The 24,777-nt window shown below is 33.3% G+C and overlaps 1 protein-coding gene across 1 annotated transcript in view; it reads right to left on the bottom strand.

Annotated features, from left to right (window-relative positions):
• Positions 1-986: 986 nt before the first annotated feature.
• LOC104619803 (kelch-like protein 1) overlaps positions 987-24,777 on the bottom strand; it is a gene marked incomplete at its 5' end in the record, with an annotated part of 76,232 nt that continues 52,441 nt past the window's right edge. Inside the window, 4 exons of the mRNA XM_010285815.1 lie at positions 987-1,363; positions 2,489-2,660; positions 7,116-7,328; positions 23,356-23,518. Of these exons, the coding sequence (XP_010284117.1) occupies positions 1,304-1,363; positions 2,489-2,660; positions 7,116-7,328; positions 23,356-23,518 (608 nt within the window). The remainder of the gene's footprint in view (positions 1,364-2,488; positions 2,661-7,115; positions 7,329-23,355; positions 23,519-24,777) is intronic.

Here is a 24,777-nt window from a genome sequence, read left to right as displayed (position 1 = left end):
GCCTCCCTGAATAGCAGAATTTCATATTTAATTCGTGGCTTTAGGATTCTAACTGCTTCAGCTGAGCAGATAGAAAGCATCAACGTCAAATCTACTGCCACGGCAAAAGCTCAAAGTATCATTACTGCCAGATCAAACCTAAAGGGAAGCACAGATTAAGCTAGTATATTTACTGTGTGAACTTTATTAGCTGCGATGGTCTAATTTTCGTTATTCCACTTGCATTTATTCTGAATTCCGTGTTTGCAGCTATTCTCAGTCATAAGTGGAAAGTCATAAATTGGCAGTTCTAATCAGGCAAAGATGTGTATCTGCAAGCATCAGAAAGAAATAAAATGTAGTATTTTTATGGCTCTTGAAATGTTAGAAGAGGATCTATAGGCTGTTCCAGTTCATCTGTTACATGATGCAGTGAAGGAACAGTATCAATTTTACAGCTTTTCATGAGCTTCCGACATGCAGAAGATGCATTAAACAATGAGATCAGAGCCCACATGCTTAAACTGAATATAAGATTAAGAAAGAATTAGGAAACTTCTTTTGACTCCTATATTTGCAATAAAGCCCCAGTGCAGCCATAGGATTGTTTGGTGTATAATTAGATTAAATGCACAGGCTTCCCCTTCAATAGACTCACTTATAAGATGGATTAACACTGACAAGGCGGTAAAAGCTGAAGTTACAAAAAAGAGTAATCTTGGAGGTTTACTTTTGGTTTTGTTTTTCTTCCTACTGTAGAGCCATAGCTCAGTCATTGTGAATGAAACTTGAATATCCAGACTTTTATACTTCTTCCCTTCAGTAAGAACTAAACTGCCTGTTTAAATGAGAAGGCCATAACCCATTTGCAGACAAGACCTGAAGAGAAAAATTTTATATTACTATCTACTTTTCTCTTTTAAAAAACACAGTTTAAAAGTACTTTAATGTTTCTGCAGTTAAAACTCTTGCGGCCATGAAAACTGTTCTCATATTCCCTCCTGCTCCTTGTGTAGAGCCATTCCTTAATTATCCAGTTCTCCAGGACACATTCATGAGAGCAATACCTGAACTTACTACTCCACATTCACATATTTACGCCTACAACAGCCTGATTTTTTTTCTTGTTCATTGACTGTGAACAGTTTTTATGATTTTATAGGACATAAGTACTTAATCTTTCTCACTTCCAAACTTCTTTAAGTTTGTGATCAACACAGTATTCACTGTCTAAATCCTTGTTCTCATGAAGTTATCATTCCCATTGTCTGATAGAAAAATAATCATTTCACAGTCAATAAAATCCTAAGCAGTGCTGACAAAGTCATGGTTGTTTGATGACTACAACACAGGCACCAGCTCTTCCAATATTTAGGGAAGCCATCTGCAGAAAAAAAGATACAAATTAACTGAACAGGAACAAGACATTGCAAAAGGTTGTCAAAGTGCTGTGTCAACATTATTCTAAAATGGTCAAAACTAATGGGAGTATAAACAACTAAAAATAAATACAACCCACAATATCCTAGTATTGTAGTTTTAAAGTTACTTACTGTAACCTGACGTCTTTCATTTGAAAGTGTGAGAACAGAAAATAAAATAGGTTATTTTAAAGGTTTCATCAACTGTTGATATGCAAGGGGTTTCTATAATCTAGTAGAATAAGAATTTTTGATTATAATACATCTAGCCTATTATAAATGCTTATTTTAGAATAAGATCATGCTTTCAATATATGTACTTTTCTTCACTAACTTTAAAGGGAACATAGGGTGACTAATTTAGATGTAAATATCTACAGTGGTGCAACAAATTACTTTTTCAGAGAGTTTTAAAACATAACAACAGGAAGTGTTGAAATAATCATTTGTTTCATTTTAAGTCTTTAGTATGAATCCAAATCTTTCCAAGCACTACTGTGACATAATAAAATACATTCCTTGTACAACCAAATCACTAGTCCCCAGCTTCATACATTATACCACTATTTGTATTATACCTATTAATTCTTATGTGGTTCAACATTAGGAACACAAATAAAGTTCAACATTTCAAAATATCCATGAAACAGAAGAAAATGGAATTGAAGAATGAAATGAAAACTTCACTCTCTGCATAAAATAAACAAATTTTCATATGAAGGATCTTCAGGACATGATGGTTACAAATTAAAATTCCAGATCCATTTTGATACTTTTAATGACAATTCTTCTGCATGAAGAAAGATGAAAAAAATAAATTTTCTGTAGAAATTTATCAGAACAATAATTTTGTCTGAAAGGTAACAAGATAATACTTCTAATGACTGCTTATTTTGTCTTTTTCCAGTTTCTTAGGATATAATTCTTTCTTTTCTGTCTTCAGAGAAAACTCATGACGTAACACTTGATAAAATACTAGGATTAATTTTAGAGCTATGGCTACCACAGATTCTTTTCAAATAGTAATGTTTTTATGTACAGCTATCAAAATATGTTACAGACAAAAAAAATCAAGACTTTATGATTACCTGTGTCCATTCATTAGTTTGAGGGTCATATGCTTCCATGGTGTTCAGGTATGTTTGGCCATCATAGCCACCTACTGCATATAATTTGTCACCAAGGAGACAGACACCAACAGCATCTCGAGGCATACTCAGTGGAGCCACCATTGTCCATGTATCAGTTTTTGGATCATACCTGAAGAAAGAGAAATGAAACTGAAAGTCCAGGGAGAAGATAAGTGTCAATTCATGATGTTCTTCACTTGGATACAGTACTTTTTTTCTGGGAAAAAAAAAATCCTTTAGCATCCTATCCAAAAATACTCTTCCTAACAGCAAAAAGAAAACATACATATTTATTGTGTTCCCAATTCAAACATCTAAATGTTGATTAGGAACGGTTGCTCAGCTAATCTTTTGGAATAAACTAAGGTATTTGTGGGATAAGGTGTCATAAAAAGAGATTTGAGAAGGATATAAAAGTGATAGCTGGCTATATGTATATTTTTATGTAAGTATTTTAAAGAGGATATTTGTTGTATCATACTAAAATATTATTTCTAAAATTATATTATGCTATGTTTTAATTTCTAAAATTATACTATGCAATGTTCACAGCCAAAAAACCTTCGTAAAAATTCAGGGGATATGCTTAACTGCATTAGAGTTATATTTACATCCTGATATTTGCTCAAGTGAAGAGAGTAGTACTGTTTTTAAGACATAATTACCACAGATTTTTTAAAAGAGGGCAAAATTCCTTTTGTATAATGAGGGTAACTTAAAAATTCAACACTTAGCTTAAACCATTCATTTAGACTTTCGTTAACAAAGTAAAAAAAATAGTTAATTTCAGAAGCTATTCCATTGTATCTTTTTTAGACATCTGTAAAACAGAAATGAATCACCTTTTGGTAGTACCTCTCAGTTTGTTATTAAGGATGTCTGGAGTATTCAATTAAATTAGATACCTCATATTTAGTGGACAAATATTACTATAATAGAATACTGTATCACAGGATGATAGAATTAACTTAATCTGTTCTTAAGCATGCCTACTGTGTAGTAGAATCACTTGAGAATCAGTGGAGAAAATAAAGAATTTAAGGATAAAAATCCTTTGACTGACTTTAGTGATTTGCTTAAATGTAAGGTAGATCACACTTTAGGCATGATAATTTCTCTAAAATAATTATAAAGGAACTCTATGATGACTAAAGATGTTATTTATTTACAAGTCCTCTAGCTACTATATTGTTATATAAAATTAGGCATAAAACCACTTTCTCCTACACCCTTAAGAGACAGTATTAGCTATAAGTTCATTTTTTGGGGGGAGTCAAGTTCTTTCAATGTATTTTCTTGTAGTCTAAACTTTATTAACTAGAAGTTAATAATCCTACAGAAAGTTGTATATATATGCTTTACAGGAAGGAAGATTCTAGGTTTTTACTACAAAGACTGACTATAGGAGCACCTGTAACTATTTCAGTCATACATATTTTCAACAAGTAACTAGTCGAATACAGTTTGAAGTCCCACATTATAGTTGAACAAGGGAAAAATTTTAACTTTTTTAATATAAATATTGCAAAAACAGGGTTACAGTACTTTGCTTGTAACTGGGTTTTGGTTCATAAATATGACCTTCAAATTGGACAATAAAAGAATTGTCTTTAACCTTGATTAAATTGTTCTTGACAACTAAATATATTTTGTGAAAAAATTCTGCTCATCTACTGGCTACTAATTTTTCTGGCTTCATGGGCACTTCTCAGAAAATACAATGTGTTTTTTTTTGTTGTTCAAATTTTTATGTCTAAAATGTCATTAAATTGGTTGGGATAAATGTCTTCTAAAACTTGAGAGGAAAAGACTTTGAAACAATGCTTGGATATGTGGAATGCACACGTAACAAGCCAAAAAAAATTTTAGTTTTTAATAGATTTTTTGCAGGATTGCGTGACTTTTTCAACAGTATCGTATGCCTCTAACTGAAAGAGTTTCCCAACCAGTGAAATGCACAAAGGTCCATTGTATCTTCACCTGCTTAAAGGCAATAATTTTTTATAGACTTTTTGATCACTACTCTTGAATTACAAGGGCCAAGGTGAGGAGGTGCAAATGCAGGGAAACTAAATATGATCTTTGGACTTTTTTTTTCTTTAGAAAATAGGGGTGCAAGGTTAAAGAGAATTCTTACAAGTCAATTCTGTCAACAAAATAGAGCTGCACAAGAACTTGTTTTTTGTAATTGCCAGGAAAATGTCTGAGATTTCTTATATCTTTTCTTCTGCCAAAAACAACTGTACTTTCATCTTTGTAATAACAAGGTATGTCCTAGGGTGAGAAGGGTTATGATAGAAGTTCCTGAATGTAGAAAGAAATCAATTTGAAATCAAGGTGAGATGAAAGGGAAAAACTATAGATCACTGGTTTATATTTTTAATAACTGTCAAGCTGAGAGTAACTAGAAAAGAAAGCTACTTTATAAAATATGCCAAAGTATCTCCAAAATTTTATAATTCTTAAAATGGAATTAGTTATTTTACATTTAAAAAGGAATACAACATTGTACTTTCCCAGCTTGTGAAGAGCAGAAAAGCATAAACATTATTTTAATTTAGAATGCTTGAACTCATAGGAAATCCTTCACAATTGTATCAACCTTAGAAGAGTTCAAACTGTGAGTCCTAAGTACTATTGAGCAGGTTTTTAGCAGTAACATTTTAAAAACACGTATCTGCTCTCACTAGATTTACATAATCTCAAAGATAAATTTTAAAACATTATGTCTGGTTTGACTGTCTCCCAGGAGCAAACTGGTATTTGAATAAAAAACATCTTATCCAGGATGACAAGATGACTGAAGCAGACACTCATTTCCGAAGAAAAGTGACAGTTAAAAAAGATGCCTTAGATATTTACAGAAACTAAAACTTTCAGAGAGATATAAAATAACTTACTGTAATAGACTTCATTATTATTTACTTTGGTTTCCCAAGTTATTGAGATGTTTTTATTTTTTTAAAATGATGTAGTATTTTTGAATGTAAAAATAGACACTAAATCACATCCCAGCCACCTTATATACTTATCGATGACTGGGAGGGCCATGAGAGTTTTTTCATGTTTTAGTGGAGTCCACCAGTTAATTTACATCCACTCTATGCAGGCTAATAGACTTACAAGTTTTGATTTGTTAGTCACAACTTTTAATCTGGAAGCTAACTGCCCATGAAGCACATTATCTACATTTTTTGCTACCAGTGCAAAAATACTTAGACGAGGTATTCTGTATAATGTCATTCAGATATCAGCACATAAAATAGCTTAGGGATCTGTGGTTTAGTTCATTGTTACAATCCCTCCTGAGAAAGACAAATGTGATGGGATGTGGTTTGTCTTCAACACCAGAAAGGTTTTCTTCTCAAAGATTGAAAAATGAAAGAAAAGCTCCCTTACAAGTACCAATAAGCAGAAATAGCTGAAAGAATATCGTACTTACTACTATTGTCACTAGTAGTCTTAATATAAATATATTTCATTAAAAAATTGAGTTATTGTTCCTTATAAATAAAAGCGCATGAGGACAGGCCTTGTAATTACAAGCATCATGGGATTTCTCTGATGAACTTTCCATCTGCTGGAGACAAAGTATTTGGCAGTCTGTGATCTTTGCTTACATACAGTAGAGATTGGAATGAGTTTAAGACTGAGCAAAATCATTTGGATAACATAAGGAGTAAGATTTAACTTATAACTTTTGGATTACATATTGGGTAATCAGTAAATGCCAAGCCAGATTCAGCAGAAGCAATAACTGACATTTAATTAAAAGTTTAACCCCTTTAAAAAATAAATAGATGACTCACTCCCAGCACCTGTCTTTACTCGTATGATATGATAAATCAACTACTCAAACATATTTACTTTAACCTTTGCAATCTGTACATATTTGGAGAGTGTATTTTCCTTGTTCTATTTTAAAGCATACAGAAAAAGAAAAAAGTCAAACTTTCATGAAACATTTGAAGAGTATCTTCAATCTGAATGCTGTAATCACTGTGCCCTACTGCCCTACTAGATATTCTTGAATTTGGGGAATATCCACTTGCAAAATTCAGGGTACTGTAAATACAGTGTATAAGTCTTATATCAGCACAACAGGAAATAGCAGTGTTGCTAAAGGAAGCAGTGTCATGTAAATATCCATCACTTAAACAGTTCTATATTTCTTCTTTGTTCAGCTATGTTTTTAGAGGTACAAAATACTTCTAAACACAATTTATGCATTTTTTTTATAATGTTAGAAAATTATTTTAATTTGCGAAATAAACTTCTGCGAAGTTTAGTATATGACTCTGCAATGTGTAATATTGTGCCTTAAAACCAAAGGTTTCTTAAATGAGATGTGAAGAGTGGATTTTTGTGTCCACAATAATATATAATAGTACTGCGGAAAAAAAAGGAAAGAAAATAACCTTCAAAGAAATTGGTTTCTACAAACCTCTCTGACATTTTTCAAGTAAATATTAATTTGGCATTTCTTGGAGCAAAAACACCTGTTTAATTTTACCATCACTGAGCTGAGAAAATTATGTTAGTGGACATTATTTTGTACACAAAAAATGCATGTATAATTGGATACCTTTCTACATAGTCCAGCAGTCGGGAACAATGATTAGAAGCAGGAGCATCATGACCTCCAACTGCATAAAGAAAGCCATCACATGTAGTCACTCCTACACCTCCTCTTCTCTTACACATAGGAGCACACATATTCCATTTATTTGTGTGAGGATCATAATATTCCATTGAACTTAAACATGAACTTCCATCCCGACCTCCAACTGAATATAACCTAAGAAAATCCACACAAATAAAGATATTAATAAAACAAGAGCTCAGAAGTGTAGAAATAAAATGAAGGAGCATCTGGGTTTTTTTAATCTGACATGAACAAACAGGAAAAAAATAAAATCTTTCAAAATCACACAAATTTCATATGGTCAGCAAACATAGATGATTTTAATATTATTACCAAATTTGCATACTACTTAGCCCTTTAACCAGTTGAATACAAAGGAAGATATTTTCTTTCTGGCAATAGATATTTTTATTCTTTAATTACAGCATATACTGCCAAGAGTGCCATAAATGACATGCAGATTTGTCTCTATAGATTTATAAATCATGTAAGCAAGGTTGCTGCCTTACTTCTCATCATCTGTGAGGTGGAAGTGAAAGTGCTAACTTATAATTGGTAATCCAGACAAACAAGAAATATGCAAACCATTTATTATAGTTTCTCTGTGTTTTTATCATGCATCAAAGTGGGAATTAGTCTGACAACTGCTGTCCTGTATTTTAATATTTTATCTTGTATAATTCTTTAATACTGAATAGATTCACAAGCTTCTAATTCTCCCTTCTTGGGGGGGAAAAAAAAAGGAAGAAAAAAAAAGTACTGTATAAGCTCTGTATGCTAACATACAAGCCATATGGAAAACTGTAGTCAGATTTTGATCTAGTATACAGCCTATTCCACATACAAAACTATTAATGGGACACTCATGTCCAGAATGATTTTTACACATACAATATAGTAGGGATCAAATATGCAGTACATTGCAGAGAAGAATATTGCATTATGTTTTAAACATGGAATTTTAAAAAGTACTACCTCATTTTCAAATATTTTGGTTGTATTGAAGAAAGGTCTTGCCCACACTAACATTAACATGTATACCCAGAAAGTAAGAAAACGATATGCCCAGGCACTGTATGTTGATTTTCTTCATCAGAATATACTATAAAGATTGAATTCTGTAGGGAAGTCATGGACAATTTCTGAAATTTTAAATTTGAAATGGCAAAAACATTGTTTAACAAAAAATGTGTTGTGTTTGCAACTATCTACAGGCAAGAAACTTGTTTCCTTCCTCCATTTATAATGGTTCCCAGGAGGAAAGAGTTCTGATTGTTCTTTCCTGTTATTACCATGCTGCATTCATTCCATATATTCCTTTTGTGGTCTGTTGCCTTTTCTACAATGCCTGGAGATTAACTAATAGAAACACAGGCTATTTTAAAGTCCAACCACTGAGCAAATTAGGATGCAAAAGCTGTCTGTGTGAAGCAACTATTCATTTGGAAGCTTTTACTGTCCTAAGCGCTCCATGAATTCAGAGCTACTTAAATGTGCATTTACTGATACGTTTCATTGGCATGGATGCTGATGAATAAGGAAGTGCCATACTACCACTAAATATGTCACTGAAGCCATAGAACATTTTGACATACAACTGCCTGACAGACATACTTGTGTTCTTACTAAAGTAGTCAGGAAAATCCATACTCCTCTATGAGAGATGTTAAAGCAAATACACTTTTTTGCAACTATTTCTGTGGATTCAGTCCTAAGACGTTTACCTTTCTATATGGTTATCAGATATCTACAGGTAGGATCCAATTCGAGATTAAGACATCTACATGTGAGCGTTAATCTGTGTGTATCTATAATGTCTAAGTCGCTGTTATGCTCAGGGTGGTCAGTTGAGCCTACAACTTGAGTCTCCAGCCACAAACATACTTTTTCTTCAGCAGAGAATAAGGATTGCAGAAGAGCACCAAAAAATTGTAAACGTGTGATCCAAATACATTTGCATGAGTATAAATGTCAATTAAGCATTACACATAGGTGTCTGCAAGGATGTTGTCTTTATTTTCAGAGATAGGACTTCATTCAGCTGCCCATAGACAGTGATCAAGCATCATTTGTGACATCTAGGGTATGGTGGCATTCCCTGCAGGCAGGCAGATATGACAAAGACTACACAGGAGAAACATGGATGTTTGCTGGAGGTCAAGCAGTCTGTCCTGAGACAATTCAAATGGCAGTAGACAATTACATGTAGATAAGTGAATTGATCCCTAAAACTGAAGCTTGAGATTTCCAAATAGATTTCTAAGTAAATATTTGGACATCTAAGCACTTCACACAATTTTAAAAAATGCAAAATAAGACCCTGACCACTAAGAAGGAAGTAAGACTACTAAGTGTCTCTGGATATAAATATTTCAAAAGTTTCAGTTAGCTGTAGAGTATCCTGAATATTCATCACTGGTTGCAGAGTGCTTCTGCAGTCATTTTGGGCCTTTGTGACTATGGATTAGGCAACTTGGCTGAAGACTGGAAGCAATTCCTGTTTTATTAGGTGTCTTAAAGGAATCCATTTTTGCAGCTCTGTCTTTCTTGGTAACAATTTATAGTAAAATTTTCTATAGGGAAAAGTATAATGTATTTCTCTAAAAAAGCCTGAAAACCTGGCATTTCTATGATCAAATATCAGTCCTGCAATTTCAAGGGTTACTCTTATGCCTCTTAACTATATTTAATTTTATTACTGCAGTTACCAGGTACCACCTCTGCTCTGGATGATTTGTTGAAAATACTTCTAAGTAGACTTTCATTTCCATGTGCAAGTACTTTAAGAATTCAGAGAGTAAAGATAATCCAGTAACTCTGAATTTAGAAATTTCAAGTTCCTCAAATTTTTATTTGTTTGTTAATTTCACAGTGTTAATTTACAATATTATCTTAGTAATATTACCTTATCTTAGATATTACTTCAACTAGCATCAAACACATAGCTCATTTTTTTTCTATTTCTCCCAGATTACTGGTGTCTGTAGGCTTCTTGTAGATTTCAACCTTAACAGGTTTTAAGTACCTGCAGTATTGTAAAACTTCTATTTTCAACATTGCATAATCAAAAATAAAGCTTGAGAAATAATCATAAACACAGTCACATAATAGTCATATCTTCATTCATTTTTGGGTGGGAAATATTCTGTTAACTGAATTGCACCTCATTGTGTATACCATCAAAACTGTTGGGATTTCTATTATAGCTATCACTGTTTAGAGGGGAAGATTGACAAGGAAAAGAAAGCATCCAGTACTGAGTACTTTTGTGTCCACTGATCTCAGTGAAAGTTTGCCTGTGGAGATGTTATAGATTTCTATTCCCCAATGATCAGTATTTCAGCTTAATCAGACAATGTGCATAGATATGATTTTAGACCAAACAGTCTCCTCTGAGCTGGAAATCTGTCTTCTCGGAGTTTGGTCATTTCTTTTTGTATTAAAATGGATAGAGATTCCTAAACATTTGTGTGTGTATATATATGTATAAAATGGCTAGAAAATGCAGTAGAGCTTTCAAAGTAGGATACATTAAAAGAAATTGTGACCGGCTGGATCAAAAGCATTTATCTCAGTGTTATCATTACAAACCTTTGATAACTAATCAGAAAAGCCATTTTTAAATTCAGTTTGACAAGCTAACCTTAAAAAAACAGACTGCCTTTGATGTGAGGTAGTATGGCTTGTGAAAACAGTTGAATCATGCCTTTGTTGCCTTTCTTAACAAGGTTTTGCCTTTCAAAATTCTTTCACTGTGACTATCAAAGACCATATCCAGTCTTGCCTAGGCCCCTTTATACCTTTTTCTGCCCTTTCAGTGTGTCTGCAAGAGCAACAGAGAATTACTCTGGCACAAAGGATATATGCCCAGTCGAAGTGAGAGGAAAGTAATAATTTTCATCAGTGCTGGACTTCTGTATTGCTCAATCAGTCCATACCTGATCTAGAAATCAGACTGTAGGAGAGGAAAGATTTCTATTCATGCTGCCTTGGTTATGCCAATGAACAGTACTTCACTGGCAAAAAGAAAAAAATTATGATTTTCTGAATGGAAAGCATTAATGAAATCTCATTTCTGTGTGTAAATTTGGAATGGTATTTCATGTATTTGGTGCAGTGATGCATTAGTGGAGTAAATTAAAAATACATACAGTTTGACCCAAAAAAAAGGGAAGAAAAAAAAGCCATAGAGTAAGTGTCTGCACTTAAAGGAATAGTAACCACTGATAGAAAATATTGAGAGGAAAAACACCTTTTGCATGGTGTTTGCATGGCAAAATTCTACTGCCTACACTAGAAAGCATAGTTTCCTAATAGAAAGAACCTGCTTCAAGTAAATGTAATTCTAATCAAAGTTATATGGGTTACATTATCTCTGCAAGACCAGTGATTGAATGCAGATTCCACCAGTTGGAAATTTTCTTGACTGTATCAGGCTATAAAATAATTAAGGCAAAATAATCTTTGTAAATTAATAATTTACTACAGCATGAGCTTAAGGACCTTTATCTGCTCTCTTATTTATTAAAAAAAAAAACAGTGAATCTGTCATTAAATAAGAAATTGTTATTGAATTCACAAAATTACTTTGTGCTAAACTGAGCTAATGTGTTTACAATATTCATCATCTTTGTCAGTTTAATAATTTTAGACAATACAGTTGTTCCATTTTGTTCTGTCCCAGTATTCATTTACTGCATGATTTTGAAATAAAATATTTTAGAATATCTACACTTTTTTGTAGTTTCTACGGTTAAGGAAGAATATTTTCAACACATGTCCCTTATTCCCTATAGCAGGAGGTAAAATAATTGCCTTTATGTGAAAAGAGTTTGATCAAAAGCAGCAGTTAATAAACAGCACATTTATAAAACACCAGCAGTGTCAAAACTGTCATAAAAGAACCTGAAACAACTTCTACAGGATTTAAATTAAAATATAAATTTATTTATAAGTCAAAGTATATTCAGGGTAAAATATAGTAAGAACAGAGACAAGATTTAAAAAGCTTATATGAAAAAATTCTAAGGCTGATAACTTGTGAGTTAGTCTTTGAAATATGTTTCTCATTCTTCCCATTGCAAAAGGGTTTTATAAAATTGGTTACATTTATAAAACACCTAATAAGTAATTAATATTACCCTAAGTCAAATTTTATTTTACTCTCTAGTTGGGTATATAATGTAAGATCTGTTATGGAAACAGATGTGTGAAAGCATGATTTTTTTTTTACAAGGAAAAATACTGCTGTATTTCAGTATCAAGCAAAATATCCATGTCATTCTTAACATACTGATTTAAAAGCATTCATTTGTAGTCAGTGAGAATATTGTGTGCAGAAAACATGCAGTAAGGAATATATTTTCTCTCTTTTTATGACTGTAATTATGTATGTTGAGTATAGTATTTTTCTTAGTTCAAATGGATTAATAAAAAAATAACTGAATCATCAATAAGACACAAGAGCAAAGAAACCCTCAAGCAAAAAAAAAACATGAGAAAAAAAAGCTCTGATGGGAAATATAATTCTTTCAGTCATACTTTCTTACCTTGTTAGCTTGGCATGAAATTTTGAAGTGTTACTTCAGCTTTAAAAATCACAGTTACAGCATATTAATACTTCATTTATTTAATAATATTGAGCCAGTTCCCTAGTTTTTACTGAAGTATAAAAATTATCGGTGCATTGCAATTATACGGATGACTTGAAAAAAGTCTTAGATCATTTAGTCTATGACCTTCACAATGAACAAATCCTTCTCAATTCAATGAATCCAAGCAATAATGAAAGATTCAGCTGAAGTTGGTCTACTGAGTCAAAAGACATTTCATTTTACCCCAATAGTAGTTATTAAGGAGTTAATCCAGTTTCAAATTAGAAAAATAGAAATATCAGTTAACAGTGGAGACAGCATGGTATTCTGTTCTGCTGACAGTAGTAGATATGTGATAGCTGCTGCAAGGGTTGTTGTCCATAAAGATATTTAGTTGAGTATCAAATTAGATATTTAGCTTTCTTTAATTTCAGTAAGATTTAGATATTTAAATATCCTTCCAAATTCAAACGTATGTAGAAATAAGAAAACGTGTATACACATGTATATACACACACAAATACATGTGTTTATACGGGCGTGTATGTAAGTCAAGTAAATGCTTGCATTTGGTCAGAGGAGTATCGCTAGACTTCTCTGACTGTACTGAGCAAAGGTTTCATTCAGGTCCCAGCATATAGGCACTGAGAACTCTTTGAGACAGACTGGAATTCTCATACTTCATCTCCTGCTAAAGGTAAAAATTAAAAGCCAGACCTTCAGAATAATCCGGAATGTGGGATACTAATATCTTTTGCAGTTTTGACGATGAGAGATAAGACAGTGATTGCTGAATGCTTTTTAAAAGTCTGTGTTTAATTGTGGAAGCTGCACAATTAAATAATTGGCTATGAATCTTTCTAGGCATTATCCACATAGCCTTCCGCTGTCTAGATTTGTACATATGTTATATTTAAAAGCTTAAGTTAGGTGGAGCTACCCGATTGCCTTTTCCTGTCAGGTATTGGGACTGAGTAAGTTAACTCACTATGTCTGCTTTGTCCCAAGTACCCTTACATGCCCAAATTAATGCATACCATACTATGTTATGTTCATTATCTATGTAGAATTTGTTGTTCATTACAAAATTTACAGAAAAAAAGAACTATGTAGTAAAGACAAAATGTTTCTTATTACAAAAACTGAATGGCAGACCTTACAGCAAATGACAGTCATGCTAGCTGTATACCAATCAACAGTCAGCTAGTCCAAAAATCTTGTTTGTGTGGATGCATGAAGAGAAGTGCATGGTGGGGCGTACACATAAAAAGATGTAGATGCGCAGTAGACATGTAAAATAGAAACGTGGCCTAAGCATCTAGGAGCCTGACCATAGTCTATCAAGAGAAAGGAGACTCATCAAGTTCCCACCCTGCAATGCAGCAATGTATTTAACATCTGCCGTTTCCTAACAATAACTTGGGTTCTAAAGAGCTATACATCCTAGCTGCATATACGCCTTCCTTGGACTGTAGGAAAAATACTGGTTTTACTGTAAAATTTCATAATTTTTCATTGTCCTTTTCTAAGAGTCACATATATTTACCTAACTTGTATCTGTTCTAGCCTTTTTTAAGGATAGCCTAGACGTGTAAAAAGAAGTAAGCCTGTGCAGAGACTCCTTTTTTACAGGATGGTTGTAAAATACCAAGTTAAATCATATCGACTTGAATTGCACATTCACTGAGCTGCATGGGACCCTCATGTAAAAATACGACTTTGTGTGCAAAAGTCCAAAAGATCAGCCCAGGACACTGAATTAGTAATGAGCTTTAACAATTCTGCTAAGACAAAATGCCACAGATAGTTTATTATATGATGCATGGAAGGCAAAGAAGCAGAACTCCTGGAGGAGGTTGTAATCAGCCATGCAGTCAAGTTTTGTAGGTGGTTATATGAATGTAATACATTGCTAATTCTCTTGTGCCAAACACTGAACTACTATTAACGACTTTGTGGAATTATTAACCTATGCCTCTCCAAGGTCAGTACAAAATGGATATATTCCTGTGAGGGACTAACTGCAAGACAATTCTGAGAACCCTTCTTGTACACAGTGATTTGGTTTGAATCTTGATATTTTCTTGAAGATGAAGATTCAGCAAGCTAAATTTCCTGATGTTCACTTTGCAATAATGCATAACAGTCATAAGGGACATATTAAACTAAAGAAACTGCTATTTACCACAGGCACAATATTGATCTAAATAACACAGGTTTCATTCCAGCTTTGTCTCATTAAATGACCTGAAAACAAAACATTCCCCTGCACATATACCAACATCTGTATTGTCCAGCTCTCTGTTTCCCATTCAAAATGAAAAAGAGAATAGCTGGAAACATACTGCTAAGACGATAATCCAATTTACAGAAATCCATTACTAAACGAATCCAACTATTGCAAAACTGGAGAAACTGAATGAATGTAACTGAATATAAATAAACACAAAACTTTTTTTTTTTAAATAAAGCGAGATGTTATTAACGTCTCTCCACCTAACAAATTGAATTGAAAATGTAACAAATTAATTTGGATGGGTGTGAAGGGACAAAATGGTAAATATGTAAATACATATGTATTAAAAAAAAAAATTGGTATGCTCTATTTCTATGAATACTTAAGTAGAATTAATAGAATGTGGAAAGCCATTATAAATTCTATCTGCTACATTAAAGCAATAGAAAAAATCTGACATTCCAATTGATAATAAATAATTTCATAAAGGACACAACCACAAAATATACTTCTATGTTGTACTGTCTTTCAATAAAAATATGAAAAAGAAATACACTCAAATATCAGTGAATAAGATAAATGGGAAAAAGGAAGGAAACAGAATTAATGCAGAAAGATGAGGCTTTCCAAATAATTCCAGTGTGAAAGAGGTTGGACTGCATTAAGAGAATCTATGTTTAGAGTCTTGTTCCTATAGAAGAAAACATCTCTGGGTCAGTGTAAGTATCTTGCCCTTAGTATTTGTATTTAATTTTCCTGTTTTATAAAATCACCAGTCGTGATGTTGACATCTTCCTTGAGATTATAAATTGTGATGCACGTCCTCAAGAGTGTTTGAGCATTTAGTTACTGCCTTTGGCACCAAACTTATGAAACAAGATCCACAATTAGAGCTTTTGCACCAACCTCCTGAAAGCTCAAATATTTTTAAAATGTTCAACTTAACTTTTCTCAAAACTGCTTTAAAAAGAAGGACAGAGCTGGTCATTTGCCCCAAGATAGACCTGCTGCTTGGGTACTTGAAGCCCATCCCCATTCTTCATCTTTCACCTTTGCCTAATTTATATGGCTTCCTTACTGGTTTCTAATAATGCTTTCTTTTCCAAACTCTATTTAGACAACATTTGATAAGAAACCTGATCTCCTAACTCAACACAAAAATGTCCAGTATGTGGCGATTATTTCACGATTAAGTGTGGAAAAATAAATATTGCAATTGTACTGTCAGTAACTGCTCAGGTGCTGGCAGGGGGGCTGTAGGGGCGGCCTCTGTGAGGAGAGGCCAGGGCTGCCCCATGCCAGACACAGCCGGTTCCAGCCGGCTCCAACCGACCCACAGCAGGGCACGGCTGAGCCCCGCAGCCGAGATGGTAGTACCTCAGGGAAAACACATTTAAGAAAGGGCAAAAAGTCCCACACAGAGTGAAGAGGGAAAAAAGAGAGTGAGATACAGCAGAAGGAACACCAAAATCAGAGAAGGAGGAAGAGGTGCTCCATGGCACCAAAGCAGATATATGCACTGTGGCCTCTGGAGGACACCATGCTGGAGCAGCAGGATATTTTCTGAAGGACTGCAGGCTATGGAGAGCCCACGATGAAGCAAGGAAAATGTGTCAGGAGGAAGGAGCAATTATGGATTTGATCACAACCCCCATTCCCCATTCCCCTGCACCACTCAGGACTGGGGTTAGAGGAATTGGGAATGACAGACATAAGCTGAACCTGGGAAAAGAGGGAAGAAAGGTGGTGTTTTAAAATTGGTCTTTGTTTCTCACTGCCCAGAGTCTATTTTTATTAGCAATAAATTACATTAATTTCCCCAAGTTGAGTCTGTTTTGCCTATGACAGCAATTGGTAAGTGATCTTGCTGTCTCTCTCTCAGCCCATGAGCTTTCTCAGCCTATTTTCTCCCCCTGTCTAATGAAGGAGAGTGGGTGAGCAGCTGGGTGGGCATTTGACTGCTAGCCAAGGCTCACCCACCACAGTAATGCATAAGTAATTCCCAGTTCACAGGATCCCCTTTCCTTTTTCCTCAGTGTACGGTGCCTAAACACAGGCAGAGACTGTAAAAGCGATTGTAATAGAATTACTAATATCTATGACAATAATAAGAAATACTTTGCAGTTTCTTTGTTGAAAGAATCAGATATAAGTCAGATAGATATTGGTGTGGAATAATATTCTGTTGCAGAATTTCTCATTGCTCTTTTTCTTTTCTTCAGAGAAAACAAATATTTATAAAACTTTATTTTCTCAAATGAAAGAAAAGTAAAAGATTATTTGAAAGGGCACTTAAAATAGTTATATTTTTACAAGTTAGGATTAGCCAATTCCTTGCTTTTCGTCATCTATCAGATCAATAATAGCGTGTGATCCTTGATATAAACAGCAGCAGCAGGTGGAAATATCAAGTTCACTAAAGCACATCTTTGAGGATGTGGCAATCAATACTGGGCAGAACTCCCTTCTCTTTGGTTCCACAAGATGTTACAGTGTAGATGAACTGCTTCTTAGTGTGTGCCAAAGTCATGACTTTTGGTGCTTAACTCAATGCATTGCTGTGATGTTCTACCATTTAAAGTAAAGCTGCAGATCATATTAACAGCTGAGAATTTTTTTCTTTCCAGATTTTCTGATATCTGTTAAAGAGAACAAAAATAAAGGGCCAGTCTTTTTGCCATGAAAGCTATAGGTGCATAAAAAGAATGTTGATAATTTCCAACATACAGGTAAAAATTCAGGAGTATGTTTTGGTAATGTAATTTTTATGGCCATATAATAGAAAAATCAAGAAAATTTTCAGGTATGGTTATGTCATACAATTACTTGGAATAATATAAATATGTATGATACACAGAGTCTTTTTTAGGTATATATTCCAGAGGAAAGTGTGTAAAATTAATTTCATTTTTACTTACAGTTTTCCCATTAGAATAAAATTTGTTCTGAAATCAAATTACATGAAAAAAATTTAAATGTTCAGTGTTCTTAGGAAATGCATGCTTCATATATTAGAGATCTTTTACTAGAAAGCTAATATATAGCTACTGTAGTCTTGGAGGCAACTACATTTTAAGTTACTGAGAAGATTGGTATTTATTGGATTGAAACTGTCAACTAGATTTTTTTCTTCTGAATTTTAAAAATTAAGAACTTAAGATCGTTATCTTGAAAAAATAAGTGGCAATTTTAAAAAAGTTTCTGGAAAAGATAAGATTTTTTTTCATTCTTTTGGTACCTTGGTGCTTCTAACTCATGCTGTAGAAGAGTACTATGGCTTCAGCATTATTTCCTGTAAACTGTAGAATGCTAGTCTTATATAGTATATATTGCATACTAGTTACAAGTCTCTTATGTCAGCGCCCAAAGAACAATTCCAATAAATCATTCCAACTTCTGACCTCCCCCGTTATCTGCATATAAGAAGCACCACTTTTTCCTGATTTTTTTTAAGTGTAAATTTCCATTTCACATTTAATGTTTTAACACCCACACCTGTTGCTGACATAAATGAATTCATGCTCTCTTTCTCTTCCAGTCTATGCAACAGGGTTGCTAACAATAACAAGGCAGAAAAGACGATGCTGTTTCTGGATCAGGAGGAAGCACTGTCCATGTTTCATCCCATGAAAGTCTACTGTCATGGCAAATGCTACAGTAGATACCAAAGTATGTTAAAATTGATAAAGGCATCAAGTTAAAAAAAGTAAATAGTAAGGCCAACACCCTTGACATTTCCGTTACTCTTTAACTATAAGAACAATATGAGGATGAAAGAGATGGAATCTCCAAAGCCTCAACAAAGATAGTTACTACTACGGAGCACCAGTTGTTGATTTGGGAAAACAAAATGTTACTGACAAAGGAAAATTATTGGATTTCAAACTTTGGTGTCGTGTGAAAAAAGATAATATTACCCTTTCTATGAACTGATAAACATGCAATTCAAACCCAGTAAGAGTTTTGTGTATACCCTCTTGTTGTCTCCCTATCATTGTTATTCTACCTCTACTTTCCCATCTGAATTTTATCTATTCGTATCTATCTGTTCCTTTGCCAACTGTAATACTTCTGTTGCTATTCTTTGGTATGATAGGCATTCTTGATAGTCATGGTACCCGATATTCAAGCTTTGCACTTTCAGTTAAACTTTCTTCATATACATGACCAGAATTGAACACAGCAGTCCAAATAGCATAAATATTTCCACAATGAAGAAAACTTTATGTACTCTTCAGTTGCATTTCCTTTTTTCATAGATTCCTTCTACTGGTTTTTCTGTACTAACAAGGTACAGAGTTTTTTTTCCCCTCTTCTTCAACTTTCTAACATTAACTTTCTTCAAACACGACTTATCCATTCACGTTATATACTACTAAATATCCTATTTGTGTTGCTTCTTAGAGTCATCCAAATAGTTCTGTAGAATGGTCCATCATGTCCCATATGATAATGTTCCCTTTGATGTCACTTTGAATGATCTGATAATTTAAACTATCATGCTCCTGCTGTTACACTCCTTTATCCAAAGGCTGATCTTTAAAGAATTCCAGCAGTAACTTTATGATGACCTAGTTGTCACATACAGTACTTTTCTTCTTAAAATCGCCATACTATTCATCTTTTTTTTCCATCTTCACTGATTATTTCCTGTGTGACACCAGATAAACTGCTTTATTGAAATTCTGGTAGAATAGATCTGTTATGTGTCTTTCTTTTATCTAGAAAAAAAACTACCCCTTTTATTAGTTGCCTCATGTTTAGGAAGCCACTTAAGGAAAGGACTATTGTTTGCGTTCCTGACTGAAGGACAGTATCTACTGTATCTTGTTACTGTGGGAAATCTGAGTGTAATAAGCATTCATGCTTAGAGAGGAAAATGTTCCATTAAGCCCTCATGGGTGAAACAGTACTCGGACCTCAAAATATGATAATGTAACCTGATTATATAAAAGAACCCTGTCAAGAAGACTAAGTTTAAAAACAACAACAACAACAAAAATTATTCAGTTATTTCATTTTCTGAATTTCTAGCAAATTCAGTAGGGTTCTATGGTTCCAATAATATAAAGTTTTTCCAGACTGGATTATAATGCACATGTTGACATAATCCTTTTCAGGTTTTAGGAAAGATTTTTGTATAATACAGCACTCTCAGTTTAAATTTAAAAACATATTTCAATGAAATAACATTCAGTTTTGTTTGCCCTGTTTTGCCAAATTCAAATAGTATTGCTTTCCATTTGTTTGAGCAGCAAAAAAATTGATAATTTACTTGCAAAGACTATACAAGTGAGCTTCAAAAATATAAGTCAGTATAAAAAGGCTCAATATATTAAGAACTAATAAGTTACTTACAAATTAATCATCTCAGAGCCTAAGGAGATCAGAATCTAAAAGTTTTTAATTTTTATTTCCACCATAAGCTTATAGAAAACACAGTTTTCATCCAAATTTATGGTAAAATTTATCATTTTTTCTGCTTAAAAGGGCTTTAACTGGAAAACCAATGAAGCAGACCACAGAGGTATGGAAGATCACAAATGGAATAGTTTCCAGCATTAAAAAAAAAAAAAAAAAAAAGGGATTGTATTTTTTCAAGTATTTAATAAGCTCACATTTGGGGTATTTGGCATACAGTACCCCTTTTACGTAAATTGTCCAAAGCAGTGTTGGAGATACACACATAGAATAGTTTCTAAGTCTCTCATTTTAAAGATAGTCTAACCCTGCTGCATTTTATATATTTACTTAATTCAGTCCAGAAGAAAAGAAATATAAAGAATAACCATGAAAAGATGCCTCAGAACTTCCATAACTAAAGTATTATCTCCTTTGTTGAATGTTAAAGCCAACATCTTGTTTCTTATTGAGACATCCATTTCTAATATCATTACGATCTCTTTTTTTAAAAAGTAAATCCGTAACAGTTTGCCTATTTCAAAGTAAAAAGCTCAGAAGAGGAATGCAGCACATGTCAGTTGTGTGGAACAGCAGTGTGGTAAGAATAGCACCAGAGAGTTGAAAGTTTTGGTCCTTACATATGTTTTTAAGTTTCAGTTCTTGGCATATGGGATATTTTTTAAAGATGGTTATTCGGATTAAAAAAAGTAGAAATTGGTAGTATATTTGCTATTTGCTTCAGTGAGACCACTGCTTTTCAGTTTTTAGTGGTGTCCACTCCACCTTTCCGAGACACAGATAACATATCTTTTAATTTAAAAGTGTTCTATATGTCATGCAAAATTCAGTTGAGCATTTAGTAACTGAGAAGCATTAAATACATTCTCAGCTGTGCAAAAGAAACACACATGGAATATATATATACATAATCATATGCAGCTCTTCTTAATTTGAGATCTATATTTGCAGGGTTATTTGTCTAGATCTTGTCTCTGCTAGTTTGCAGCATGGCTCATACACTATTGAAACCAGATTCTTTTAAAGTAACAGGGTTATTAAAGCAGCTTTGTCCATTTGATCTACTCTGGAACATTTCAATGCCACTGTGACTTAGTAAGAGAAAGAAATTACAATTAAGCTTCAGTGGTTTGCAGATGATTTCACAACATAAAACAAACTCCTAATGTCATAGATGAGAAGTAGATCATCTGAATATCTGATACCATTAATTAAATAATCTAATATTAATAATGAATGTATCCAATAAAGCCTATTTAATCCAGAGTTACTCTGCAAATAGGACACAACTGTAATATCACAAACTTATAAAATTAGTTAACATTTCTAAAGCCTGTAGTTTAATTAATTTGAGATTCAATTAAAAAAAAGAAATCTGCATATTGTCATAATGATGGGATTATGGGTACTCTGTCAGGCCTCCTGCTGCTACAGAAAGGTACATAATCTCCTAGGTCTTGTAACATAGTTTTTTCAGGGTTAAATTAAGCTCATTATTTGACTTTTATATTCAGTGACTTTTATAGTCAATGGAAAGAGTCTGACAATCCCAGAAATCAATTTGGCCTACTTAGCTCAACCCTGTACCTTAGGTGTGATAAGCACAATGTCGTATAAAGGATTTTTGAGAGTTTTTCCAACTGTCTAATCAAAATTGAATGATTTGCAACTGGAAGAAATGGGTTGGGCAAAATTTAGTGTGTTGTTGAATTATACAATAACATAGTCTACAATGAAACCAAATAGCCTTGATATGTTATTTTTTTCCCTATATATATAATACTAATTATTATTAACTATTTTTTAATGTCTTCAACATTTACTCTCTCATTCCATCCCACATCTGCATCTGTTTCTCATCCTTCTTTCTTGTTCAGTAGGAATAAAGTATGAGGAAAATAATATTCCAGAAATTTGCCTTACTCCATTGCTCCCACTATTCCCAAGGGTTTCTTTACTGACTGCCCTTTATTTATGTTCAGTTGTCTACAGTGGAATTCATCTTCTCCTCTTAAATATCAAAAACACAGAAGTCAGAATCTGAGACAGAATGGGCACTTGGAGAACACAATTCATGCTGTCCTAACATAAATGTCTAAAATAAGTAAGACAAATTATATCCTTAAAGTACATATTTCTTCCATTGACCATAAGGTCAGCCTAGTACAATTGTCTCAGTTGGGGATGTCTATACAAAAATATCTGAAGTTAGGTGTGATGGATTCTTCCCCCACCTCTAAATTATTACAGTTCATACCATATTCTTTTTAGCAATAGCTAAAAGCAAATACTTAAAAAAAAAGAAGCAACAAGTAATACATAATAACACATTACTAGAAAATGAATTTTAATAAGTACCACATTAAAATTATAAAAAGTGAAAGTTATAAAAGAGAAACTTAGAATCTGAACACAATTAGAATTATTGTAGTCTGACTGTTTCAATGAGAATCAAATTTCTGTTTACTTGCTGTGTGAATATAGTTGCCTTCAGAGAAATAAGGTTTCATAGGTTAATGTTTGGCTGAAGCAAGGTACAAAATGCATATACAAGAAATCATATCACTGCGTACATGACTATATTAGATGGATAAACTTGGTTAACTAGAACTGACATATACAGCATATAAAAGTCAGATGAATCAGCTGACAGTTTGTCCTGAACTGGTTTATACCATATACACTGAAATTTCACATCTCTATTCTTAAGCATTTGATGTAAATATTAAACAAAAATAATATAGAAAAAATATATAAATTTCAAATAAATGTAAGAGCCATGAGATATGAGGGTATGCACAACTGCTTCTACATTTATTTTAAAGGACACTCTCTATTACAATGTGCTAAAAGTTATTTACTACTGTGTGTCACAGTTATTCATCCCTATAAGAAATGTGTTTCAACCGTTTAAGAATACCCTACTCACTTGCCATTTAATGCTGCTACTCCAACAGTGCTTCTGGCAATTGACATACTTGCCACAAATGTCCACTGCTGACTTTGAGGGTCCCACCTCTCAACTGTATTCAAATAACTCCAACCATCATGTCCTCCCACTGCATAAATAGGCCCTTCAAGCACTGTAACTCCTAAAATGGAGGAGAGAGTGAGAGAAGATAAAAGTATTCTTTCTCTATCAATAGTAAAAAAAAGAAGTTTTCCAAAACACAGCTAACAAACAAACTTGCATACTCAAAGTGAAAATGGAAACACAAAATTGAGATTTGATTAATTAGGATTAACAAACAGGAATAAAATTAATGCCATTCCACATGGCTTTATGAAAAATACGTCTTGTCAAAGAAACCTAATTTTATTCCTTGAGAAGATTGCTTCATAGAATAACCTGTGGATGATGTAACAGTCTTAGATTTCTGTATATTGTATCTCATAATATTCTGATCATGAATTAGCTCTTTAGAATATCAGTAAAGCACATAATAAATTAATTATAGACTGGATATCTGATAGGTCTCAAATTATTGTCAATTTAAGGGGGATTTCACTGAATGGAATTGCTTCAACCAGGGTTCCAGAGGGAAGGGATAGAAGTCTGATGTTTTCAGTATTTTTGTCAGTTATGTAGAAGAAAATACACAATTCTTCACTACCAGGAAGCTTGGTGGGCTGGCACAGAATCAAAAAATATTTTCAAAGGCTCAAATAAGTAACTTACTGTGAGAAACTTACACTGATTCATTAATTTACATTCTAAAAAAAAACCAAACAAAAGAGTGGGTACCTTCACAGGAAAATAATGTTGGATATATAAGGATTCTTTTAGCTAGTGAAGAAAAGTAAAACAAAAGATAAAACATGGAACTTGAGGTATCAAATATTTAAATAAGAAATACATTTTTACTATGATTGTTTTTAATCACGCATTCAAAGGAACTGATGGATCCTCTATCTCACAGTATGTTCAGCTAAGCTTAGAAGGTTCTGGAACGTAAGTTATAGCTAAGCACCATTTGTTACAATACAGTGAGCTCAGTAATTTCATTCTATGAATCCATGATCCCAAATGAGCATCATTCTGAAAAATCTCAGGCTAAATCCAATCCTATTCCTAAATTGATGTCTTTTTTTTCCACTCCATTTCACATGATTTGAACTCATCAGAAAGTCAGAACACAATAGATCATAAAAGTTTCAGAGAACAGGTTTATTTTTTTCTTTCAGAAAAGTCTGTCTTTCATTTAAAACAATTTAAAGTTTCATTTTCTGTGTAAAACTGTGTTTTATTCTATTTCAGAAAAGTTATTTGTTCAAAGCTTAATTTGACTTTAAAACCATATTATCAATGAGTGGGAACAAGTCTCATCTCAGTGTTCACAGAAAGTGTTCC

The sequence above is a fragment of the Phaethon lepturus genome, unplaced genomic scaffold, assembly GCF_000687285.1.
Source record: "Phaethon lepturus isolate BGI_N335 unplaced genomic scaffold, ASM68728v1 scaffold4934, whole genome shotgun sequence".
NCBI classification, from domain to species: domain Eukaryota; kingdom Metazoa; phylum Chordata; class Aves; order Phaethontiformes; family Phaethontidae; genus Phaethon; species Phaethon lepturus.
The sequence above is the reverse complement of the archived record's forward strand: the minus strand, read 5'-3'. Positions and strand labels throughout refer to the sequence as shown.